This window comes from Fistularia commersonii, chromosome 23 (assembly GCF_037954325.1).
Source record: "Fistularia commersonii isolate RoL2024-O1a breed Wild chromosome 23, RoL_Fcom_v1.0, whole genome shotgun sequence".
NCBI classification, from domain to species: domain Eukaryota; kingdom Metazoa; phylum Chordata; class Actinopteri; order Syngnathiformes; family Fistulariidae; genus Fistularia; species Fistularia commersonii.
This window is the reverse complement of record NC_141306.1, coordinates 6135228-6146561: the sequence shown is the minus strand read 5'-3', so window position 1 is coordinate 6146561 and position 11334 is coordinate 6135228. Positions and strand designations below refer to the sequence as shown.

Sequence of the window (11334 nt, the reverse complement as noted above, 5' to 3'; positions counted from 1 at the left end):
CTCCATCACTCAGTGTGCTACGAGGAGTGACAGGAGGAGCAGATGGATTGAGGAGCGGGCCCTGGCGTTCCTCCGGTCGAGCCGAAGCGGTGAGTGTCGACTTTTTTTACTTGAAGACACCTCAAGTGATCACGCGTCGAGACGTCCAGGTCTCCGTGAGAGGGAAGTTTACCTGCTTTCTCCCGTTTTCAGTGATTTTAGTCTGTTCGTGTTATACCCGCAAGGAAATGGAAAAAGATACCATGGAAACTTTTTTTCTGTAATTCTACTACTATTAGTGATGGTAGTTTTAGTTGCTGTCTGTTCTTATACACTGCTCAAAAACATAAAGGGAACACTTAAAAAACACATCTTAGATCTAAATGAATGAAATATTCTTCTGAAATACTTTGCTCTTTACACAGTTGAATGTGCTGACAACAAAATCACACAAAAATGATCAATGGAAATCAATTGTATCAACCCATGGAGGTCTGGATTAGGAATCGCACTCAAAATTAAAGTGTAAAAACAAACTCCAGGCTGATCCAACTTTGATGTAATGTCCTTAAAACAAGTCAAAATGAATCTGTGTTGCTTCCTGAGTGGACACTATGATTTCACAGAAGTGTGATTGACTTGGAGTTACACTGTGTTGTTCAAGTGTTCCCTTTATTTTTTTGAGCAGTATAGTATTCCTGTCTCTTAATCCCAGACCGTCGAGCCGCAATGGCATTCCTTCAGCGGATGCGCTCCCCTCGACTCTCCTTCATCCAGACGGTGGTGTCTCTCTTCCTGGGCGCTCTGGCCCTCATGTCGTCCTACTGGTGCGTCGGGAAGCAGAAGGTGCCCAAGCCGCTGTGTTCGCCCACCAAGCACAGCAAATGCATACCCGTCCCCGGCATGTCCAACTCCTCCAGCATCCAGTTCTCCTGGGAGACGGGCGACGACCGCTTTGTCTTCCCCACCTTTCACACAGGCCTTTTCATCACCTGCGAGGAGAACATCTACACCGATGACTGGGGTGAGCTGACTCACATAACACCAGGGGAGGGGAAAAAAAAGTTACCTGTTAGTCAGGTCGGCTTGAAACAGAAGGTCAAATCTGCTCAGTTTCAATCAAAAAAAAAAGTGTAATCCTGATACACACAGAGGAAATGAGAGACGTCCATAAAACACAAAGCCATGTTTACACTCTAATCATTATTAGTGGAGAGGATTTGATTTTCATCGGGTCGGTCGAAGGCCGAGTGTGTACCCAAGGTGAGACGAGGATTCACTCGCAAACGGGAGTTGCCGTCGGTGAGCCAGACAGTAAAATAGGTTAAAAGGGGAGAGGAAATCCAAGGTGATATGGATTGAGGTCTCGGATGTGTGTTTATTTGTATTTACTGCTATGTGTGTGTGTGTGTGTACTTGGATACACGCTTAGCCTAAAGAGGATTATCATTAGTGGGCGTTCTGCTCACAGAGATTTAGATTTGCAACAGCACGACTCAATTATGGATTAGGAATCCGGAGAGTGAAAGGTTAACGCGACTCACAAACATCAGCTGTCTACTCCACCGCTGGTTTTCAGAAGATTCTGCAGGTTTGAGGATTCCGGGCGCTCAGTCCGACATCTCAGCTGACGTTTGCGGTCAATTATATCAATGTGCTGCAAATATAAAAGCAGGGTTTGTCTGTCTTAATCGTCGTCACTCCTCATCACTTTTGCCAGGAAAATGATAGGATTTCATCTAGGAGTTTTATAGGTCGGTTTGTTTGTTTGTTTGTTTCCACCAGGGTAAAAAAAAAAAAAAATCTACAGTACATTTTATGTAGATCACATGCAGATGGACTGAAAAGAACTTTATTCAGATTCATGGGCCGATGGAAAAACGTGTTGTTTTTTTTCCCCTTTTTCTTTGGACGAAGTGATTTCATTCGCAGATCTGTTTTTATTTCTAGAGGAGAAGTGTCGAGGGTTTTACACTTTGACTCCGGGATCTGAAAAAGGTAGGTGGATGTGGTTTCTTCTTGTGTTTTTGGATACAAAGTCCTCATTCTCACCCTGCCGTCCCCGTCTCCCTGTCTCCTCAGCGATGATGTGGCTGTCTCTGTCCCTGGAGCTTATGTACATCGGGCTGCTGTCCATCAGCGGGACGCTCCTGTCCGTCCAGCTGTGTCTCCGAGCCTGGTTCCCGTCCACCCAGCGCTGGGGCCAGCTGCTCAACGCTTTTGCTGCTGTGTTCACAGTCCTGGGAGGTACTGCTGTCAGACCTGGGCGTTTTACCGCTCCCGGGCCGCATGAGGTCAATCGAAACAAAAAACATTTATTCCATTAATGTTAGACAAGTGTGTCGCTTTAATTTAGATTTTTTCGCATTGGGACTCACATGTACATCTATGACCTGGGCGTGTGAACTGAGACGATCGATGCTAGCCGGTTAACCCCTCGAAACGTCAGCTCACGCCAAAAAAAAGAAGTCGATGCCGAATTCTGCGTCTTTCAACAAGACATGGACTGCTAAATATTTATTTACAGAAGCCAAAGGCAAAGCGGTGTATAAGGATTACAATTTGAATCGTCAATACGTCTCCAAACATGAAGGAGGATACAAAGACTTGTCTGATGAAGGTAGTCAGATATTTTGCTTGTAAAACCGCAAAATCAACAGGGGTATTTTTACTAAGCTTTGCACACCAAGAAATGTAGCTTTCAAGCCAACTTATGCCATATCCCACAAAATTGCGAAAAGTAAGCTGCTTTCAGACGGACACTTTACTAAGGAGTGTTTGTTGAACTCCGCAACGGTAGTATGCTATCATATAACACTAATAAAAAAAATCACTTTTTGCTTTTTTCATAAAGTTGATCAATTTTCATATCTTCAGCATGCGCCTTTTTAGTGTTTGTGAGGGTCAACACGTTAGACCTTCAGAGAACACTGATGTAAAGATTGATTTTGTCAGTATTTTATCATTTTATTATGCTGATAACCAGTAGCAGCTAATCGGGATATGTAATTAATACCTTTTACAATGGGGCATCATTAATATCGAGCAGAAATAAGATTAAGCAATCGTTGGCTCGGGCCTCCAACACCATTCAAGTTTCTCATATGGCCTCTTGTAAAAATGACTTGGCCGTCCCTGTGCTGTGTGTCCTCAGGTCTGCTGGGGATGGTGGGTCACATGATGTTCATGCAGGTGTTTCAGACCACTGTTTCCATGGGACCGGAGGACTTCAAGCCTCACAGCTATGGCTACTCCTGGGCATTTTAGTGAGTTGTTTGATCATAATGCGAAACACGGAAGGTGTGCATTTGAGAGGTGAAACCCTCTTCAACAAAGCCTTCTGAAAACTGAAAAATCATTTAGAAATACAAATCTGAAAAACCGAATTAGTAAAATCTCTCATAGGAAATGGGCTTTAAAGCAAGTGCTAAACCTTTTGCAGCCATAGCAGAATATTTAGGCGGCCCGGTCAGTTGAAAACTATGTTACCATGACGAGACGGGAATCGAGAAGTTGGCGGGAAAATTACCTCAAATCCCAATAAAGGTTAATCGGTAAGAACGATGAGCCGGAATTAAAACCGAGATGGTCCTTGCGGTTCGTTATTAATGAAAGCCTGGGGCATTCTGACCAGTGGAAAGCCTCATTTGAGGCTAATCTGCCACAGGAATGTGTTAAAAATGGATTCTGACAGCGGGTGAGAGAGGCCGCGGTCGAACGCCAGCGCCACGGGATATTTATCACCCTGGAATTTACCTTATTCAGACTGTCACCGTTCAAATTCTTTAATCCAAATTATCTTCATTCAAAATCTAATTTGAAGGCGGGTTTGGCAGACGCGGCTTGTGACTCGCCTTTTCACGACTTACTTTCCCCGACCGTCACGGATTGTTTGTTCTCCTGTGACTCGGTGTCTCTGTCCTCCAGCGTGGCCTGGTTCGCCTTCACCGTCTGCATGTCAGCCGGCGTCTCCACCCTCAACAATTACACCAAGAAGGTCCTGATGGTGGGCCCGAGACATAGCTCCAGCCTCAACCCCTGCAGCTTTAACTTTGTGGGGCTTCTGCCACCTTACTACACCCCGACTAACCCGGCCACCTCCCTGGCGTATCCCCAGTCCGCTCCGCTGATATCCCATTTGTCGCCCTATTACGAGCCCCCGTCGGCAGCCTCGCCGCCCCCGAGGCTCCCCCAGTCTCAACCCCTTCCCCTCCTGCACTCTCACTCCTTCCCTCCTCCTCCCCCCCATCCCGCCCCCGCGTCCCCTTTCCACCGCCTGTCCCTCCCCTCGCCACCCCCCAAACCGTCCGTCGCCGTCCACGTGTCCTTATCGGAGCACCGGGTGTCCCCAGGGTACAAGCCGGAGGACGATTACAGCCCGCTTTGAGCTTCCAGCCCGACTGTAGTTTTCCATGAGCCAAGGAACTGCACGGCTCAGGTTAAAAAAAAAAAGAGAGAGAGACGTGTAGGTTCAGCAGATGAACCGCAAAAGATGGAAAGTGATGCAGATGTGGACACCCGAGGTATATGAGTGTTTCATATAGTGTCACAGAGGACGGGGATTCGAGCAGTGTGACAAGTCCTGTGAAGACAGAAGACACACTGCCATGGTTGTTGCTGATATTACACCATTACGATGATCATTTGTAGCTAAATTTCTTCTCATGTTGTGTCTCTGTGGAGTCCAATATCTTTATACAGTGAACTCATTTGTCGTAAAAGAGCAGCTCCAAACTAATTAAAAAAACAAAAACATTTACACATTTTTCTCTTTCCTTCCTTCAACAGAGCGATATATCTCCCTTGACGCTTTTCACATTTGATGCTGATTTTGAAATATTCTCCAAAGAGTTCTGCAGCCTCTGTAATACAATGGAAACTGGTGCGGTGAAAAAGCATAAGAGGAAAGCGTGAGAGGACAAAAAAGGCCTTTGTTGGAATTTTCTGAGGCTGGGGCTTTAAATGTCCCTCAATCCAGAAAAATAAAAATGAAAAAAAGCCTACTGCTATGTCCCGGAAATTTAGTTTGGCAAGCATACCCAGATAAACTATATACAGGGTTCTATACAGAGTATGACTGTACCGAAGATATAATTAACAAAAAAATAAACATCTATTAGTAGCCTTGGTCATTCAAATCTTACCTTTTCTAGCTTTGTGTCCCAAATTAACCGGCAGTATCTACATTTGTTAACTTAGCGAGCCTTTCCACTGCACAACGGCACAGTGGGCCCGGGTCTGATTCCGACAGGGGTTTCCTTCTTGTTGTCCTCACGGTCCAAAAATATGCAATAGGTTCACCAGAGACCCTTAATTGGCCCGTGAATGACAGGGTGAATGGTTGCACATCTCTATAATAGGTCATGTGATGGACTGGCGCTCAGCGACAGTAGGGATAGCATCGAGCACCCATTTGCGGTATAGATTATTAAATGAATGAATGGTGAGCCTTTCCTTAGCATCAGATAATTGATAGTGGTGACTTGATAGTAAATCAGCTGGTCATCTGAGATTTGGTATCCACCGACTTCAACAGCCGCCATATTGTTTGTTGTTAATAACACTGTGTCACCACCATCATGGCGCTGGAATCCCCCCCGGATGAAGGGAGAAGCACCGTTCCCCCGACAACAGCCCACTGGAGCTGGACAGATGAGTTTTCTTTCACTGCACAGTCACTGCGGTCAAATGAGGCAGGAGGAGACCTCTGTGTTTGACCTCTGGGTTTGACCTCTGTGTTTGACCTCTGTGTGTGACCTCTGGCCGTGACCCCTGCGTATGACCTCTGCATCTAGTTGTGACCTGCGTGCAATGTTAACGCGACCATGTCCAATCGTTCTAACGGCGATCTGACCTTTACACAGTAAACACACAACGGCTCCAGCAATTGGTCAAAAATGTAATTTTAATGACGAAAAAAATCACCACTGTTGTTATTTATAATAAGCAATATCATTGGTAAAAATAAAACATTGGGCACAAAAAGCATGACAGGAAACAGCATGTATGTACACATCGTATATTTGGGCACCTGGAAAACCAATGATGGTGTTATCATCATTTAAACAATATTTTATTGAGCAGTTAAGATCTTACTGTTATAAAAGTTATAACATTTCATTATCAGCTACTGACTGTTGGTGTGAATCTAAATCATTCACTTATTATCATATTTACTTTGAAACTCAGTCGTAATTTTGCGCGTCAAGCGGCCTTCAAATTATAAATAATGATCCGTTGATCGATGGATTTTAAACATTTTATATGCTTGTTATTAAATTACGCATAACTCTACAGTAAGTTGCAGAGACAGAGGGTATTGAAATACTTCAATCGATGTAGTTACACTGTGCTCCGGCGGTGTGTCGGCAAGCACATTATATAACAAAATTAGTGCCAGCAAATATACGATATAAAGATGTTAAACTAACAATCAAATAATTAAAAATCACTCACAAAGAATAAACCTGCCCCTTTTAATTCACTCATATAATATGTTTTTACATTACAAAAGTAGACCACAGCTTTGACTCTCGCGCCAGAAATACCGAGAGACATTCATATTAAGACGTTTGTTTGTTTTTTTTTTGTTGTTTTTTTTTTAGTTAACAAAAATACTCCGACGTCCTTGGGAGATTCCGGCCCGAACCCCTGGCTGACAGCGAGCTTTCAGTCAAATCCACCGAATATTTGATTGAGCCGCTGGAAATAACAAAAACCTGACCATCAGCAGACTCAATTAAACATGAGGGTGTATTTGGAAGGGTTCGATCGCGGCTATTTCCTCGGCCGGTTCTACCCATGCGACTCAAATCTGATCCCAAATACATGACGAGATGTATCGCCGATGTCCAGGGGGGTAAATGGACCCACGTAGAACCCGACGTCACTGTGATCACATTTTAGCCGCGAGGGTAGAAGCGGCTGCCGAGACCCCCGGATGGTTGGAGGCGCTACAATCCTTCTCATGCGGTCTTCTTGCGTAGCACGAAGTAGGTGACGGAGGAGATGAAGGTGAGAGCGAAGGAGATCCATGCCAGGATGTAGCAGTGACCGTAGCTGCCCTCACTCCCCTCTTTGTGGAAGCGGTCCGTGTAGATGGAGGCCGCGATCATGATACACAGGCCTGGAGGGAGAGCAGGAAGACGGTGGGAAGTGGGAGGTGAAGGGGTAAATGTGAGGAAGGTCGATTAAAAAGGGGGGTGCGGGTCACGTTGAGGATGCTGTCTGGAAAAAAAAAAAAAAAAAAAGACAGAGGCATACTTACAAGCGAGGAACTGAAAAGCGCCAGAGATTGTGAATCTCTTTCCTTTTTCCAAGGTGAAGAGCTGAGCTACAAAGACAAAGATGGCGAGGATGGAGAATATACACGCGAGCACAGAGCTGGCCTGCACCGCCTGGAGGTAATCTGCAGGGAAAACACAAAGACAGACCTCATTGCGTGTGCCTGCATGCGTGTCAGGTAAATTGTGTCTCGTAACATCCAATCCAACAATGCAGAGTAGCAGGAAAGTTGTCTTCTTACATTCCGAATATTCCAGGACTCGAAAATGCGATCATTTTCGATGGTGCACTAATAAACAATGTGTTCCAAGTATACAAGTATACATTTGCAATATTTGACTTGATTTGTCGCTACACCCTTTCTTCAGGAGTTTTGAGTTTCGTGTATTACGGAAACTCTTTTTACAGGATTGGCTGGCGTGTATTTACCTTGTGGGTAGTGTGAACCTTCAGGGAGAGCGGTGAAGTTCCATGCTTTGTTTTCATAAATCCACCGGCCCCACACATCAGTGTAGACGGTGTCGGTCACCCACCAGGCCTGGGGGAGGACAAACAGATGCAATTCAATATTGTAAACTCTTCATCCTCCTGCATCGGTTTCGTAAGCGCCGTCAAAAATCGTCCGCATGTGACATTAAGACAATAAATGTATATCTTGCAGGGAGTTCAACGCCTGAGCAAATCAACGACGCAAACGCCCGGCCGAGCGCGAGCTCCCTGTATTGACACGTTTGAGGGAAGAATGTGTGAGTCAGTTTGGCATTCCACGGGTCTGGTATGTAACACTGCAACAAAGACAAGAATCCCACGTATTTATGCATGCATGTCGAGCGAGTGTTGGCACAAGACCCTCACTGGATATTTCGACACACACACACACACACACACACACACACACACAGACAAACAGGTGCCGTATCACTGGATGGCAGCGCCGCGGCCGACCTATCTGAATCCCAGAAATGCCAAATATGTGCCTCTGAGAGGAACTGTGGAAAACAAGAGTGAGTCGAGCGCCTGCACTCTCTGACTTATCTGGAACCCGTCTAATGCTTGGTTTGGACCGGAGAACTGGAAATTTCACTGGAGCAATGACGCCCCCGGGGCTGTGAGAAGTTTTTTTTTTTTTTTTTTTTTTCAATATGTGTCTGTCTGTGTGTGCACGTGTAGGAAGGTGTGTGGAGGTAAAATTCCGGCACTTACGTTATCAATGGTCGCCACCAGGAGGAGGATGATGGCGAGAATGTGAAGGACAAAGATGGCAGCCAGGAGAATCAGCATGATTGCGCTGGAGAGAAACGGTAGAGAACGGAAAACTCGTTACACCACTTTGCACCTTCTCTCAAACCGACTTCACCTCGAGGGGGGTAATTCATATTCACTGCATGTCCACACACACACACACACACACACACACACACACACATGCAGAGAGAGAGAGAGAGAGCAAGAGATATAACTAAATCGGTTTAACTAAGTAGGAACAGCAAAACCAGCAAAACAGTAAACAGCTACAAGCACACACACGCACACACACACACACACACACACACACACACACACACACACACACACACACACACACAGGCTCTAAATGCTAAAAATGTGGCACTTATTCAGGGTGTGGTTTCACAACCTCCGATTACTCAGAGCTACAACGTGCCATCCTTGAGATGTTTTGCGACGTGACGTTCACGCCGACCGTCAGAAAGCAGGCGAAGCCAGAGAGGAGCAGCTGTGCTCCTCATGGAAAACAGGGGAAAGAAATCCATTCATCCCTGCACACGCAAACCGACAGGAGGGAAGGTCTTGGCGGGAAGATGAGTTCGGACTTGTTTCGCAAGGAAACCCGCCACTCCTTGAAATAGCTGCAGAGGCTACCTGCCTCGCCGTGCCGCCGCTCTGTTTAAATATCTCCGCACGCTATTATTCAAATGGATAAAAAAACACATAGGGATGGTCAAATCTTCCCCTTCCGAAGGTCGTACCCCTGTAATTGCGAGAATAGGGTGAGACGGGCCCCCTGGTGCGCCGTTTCCTTTATTTGATCTCGCTCTTGGGCAGAGGCTGCGTCGGGCGTGGAATGTTCTGGTTCTCTCCGAGGTAAAGGAGTGGTCAAAGGCCGGGGAAAAGCTGGCGCGCCCTTGCACGGAAACCTCGCGGATCTACTGTGTGGAGGCCGGCGTCCATGCCTGCGCTCACACACAACCCCCGTCTACTTCAAACAACCCGATGGCTGACTGTCCAAAATAACTGCTTTCTGTCACTCTCTTCCTATTTACATGTATACATATGCCTACACACACACATAGCAGCTTAGACGTAGGCGTTTCCCCAAGTGATAAATCTTGACTTAACCACTTCTCATTTGACAAAAAAAAAAAACAAGTTTACTGCTCGTCGAGTGGGAGCTTTAATTTGAAACACAAGTTTGGAGGACTTCACAGAGATTTCTCCGAGACGGCACGTCGCACCGAATGGACGGCTGAGTTTAGGAAGGGTTTGCGAGCACAAGAGGCAAAAGCAGGGTGGCGTCCGTCCAAAAGTGAATTACTTCACTCCATTGGACGCACGTGGAAAGCAGCCTGATCGGGCCGGTAATGAAAGAGGTGATCACATTTATTCCATGATGAAGACGGTAGCCAAAGAGGAAGGTGCGTGGTTTCTGCACCCACCTGCTTTTAATCTGCTTATTGCATTAAAATGAAGCAAAAAGACCGGATAACTGAGCAAAACAGCAGAATCCTAACTTATTTCAACCGCCTACAAAGTGACCAGAAGTCATGGTGAATATGAGACGGGGTGGGATCTCGGACTTACCGTGAGTGGAGTGTCTTTCTTCTCAGGTCTATTTCCTTCTGCTCTCAGGGCTACAATAATCAGACTCGGGGATCTAAATGCAAAAACATTGGAAACAGCCCATCCGCCTACTTTTGCCCGGCCCTCTTTTGCAGTCCACACCCTCCCACTTCCCCACTCACAAAATACAGCCCTCTCTTTCTGTCTGGCCTCTCCCTCACCCTCCTCTCCTGTATTTTTGGTCAAAACCGTATTTTTATTCTTTTTTTTTTTTTTTTTTTTTTTTTGGCTAGGGGGGGATTTTTTTTACTGTCATGCAAAAGGAACGGCTACCACTATTTGAACTTCTGTGGGCAGGGGGATTTATTTGTTCCACTGAGTGTGATGTCTCATGACTTTGTCACTCAGCTGATGGGAGGATTTAAGGGGGGCAGCGTATGACTCACTGATGTTTGAGGAAGGAACTCCCATAACACTGGACACTGGCGGGCGAATTTGGTCACGTTGCCATGGAGAAGCATCGTCTCCTAATCACAATCGCGCCATCGCTCCGCAACAAATAAACAAACTGTCAAACTCGGGTAAAGAGACGTGTTCGGAGCCAGAAGAGCGGCGTCCCTTCCTGATCGCCACCCTCCGTCTTTCCCGCTTTTGTTTCCGAGGAAGGAATATCAGGATGAAGGAATGTTGTCGGTTGCGACGAAGCCGGAGGTGGGGACAAATGAGTGCAAGTTGTAGCATGAGCGTGAAAAAAGGCGGAGGGGGGTTGGAAAGGAGGAAGGTGCAGTCATGAAGGCAGTTACCAAAGGGTGGGGGGTTTCACACTGTTGTCAAGTTGTTTTATTTTGTCAGTTACTAATGCCAGAATGCGGTTTTAGGAAGGAAGGAGGTCAAATGTCAGGGCCTCGTGACCGATAGAAAACAGTCTATATATATCTATATCAAGTCTATATATATCTCTATCCAGACTATATATATCCATATTGTTATATATGTATATATCTTTTTTTATTTATTGCGTATAGTATATTATCATCATTTTTTATTTTGTCGACCTCAAAGGAGGCATCACTCAACCGCTTTGCATTAGAGTTTGCTCAAGTGGCCCAAAACATCCGCCGTTCCATTAGCATCAGAAAAATATGAGGTGCCTTTGAAAATATCTTTGAGCGGAAATATTTGTGGCCGAAATTTGTCGGATGTGGTTTTAAGACAGTTGTCAGATTGGCGGAGAGGGAACGGTCTAGCGGGGAAAACATCAATTGTGCAGAT

At 45.8% G+C, this 11334-nt stretch overlaps 2 protein-coding genes across 2 annotated transcripts; one reads left to right on the top strand and one right to left on the bottom strand.

Annotated features, from left to right (window-relative positions):
* Position 1: 1 nt before the first annotated feature.
* gsg1 (germ cell associated 1) lies at positions 2–4738 on the top strand. Its single transcript, XM_086170299.1, has 6 exons — positions 2–89; positions 695–1003; positions 1930–1977; positions 2062–2226; positions 3134–3245; positions 3907–4738. The coding sequence occupies exons 2-6, from the start codon at positions 709–711 to the stop codon at positions 4364–4366; spliced, it is 1080 nt and encodes a 359-aa protein (XP_086026425.1). The 5' UTR covers positions 2–89; positions 695–708; the 3' UTR covers positions 4367–4738.
* Positions 4739–5866: 1128 nt separating this feature from the next.
* Positions 5867–10192, bottom strand: emp1b (epithelial membrane protein 1b). Its single transcript, XM_086170300.1, has 5 exons — positions 10084–10192; positions 8467–8551; positions 7693–7801; positions 7247–7387; positions 5867–7105 (listed from the first exon to the last, which is right to left on the bottom strand). The coding sequence occupies exons 2-5, from the start codon at positions 8542–8544 to the stop codon at positions 6945–6947; spliced, it is 489 nt and encodes a 162-aa protein (XP_086026426.1). The 5' UTR covers positions 8545–8551; positions 10084–10192; the 3' UTR covers positions 5867–6944.
* Positions 10193–11334: the final 1142 nt, after the last annotated feature.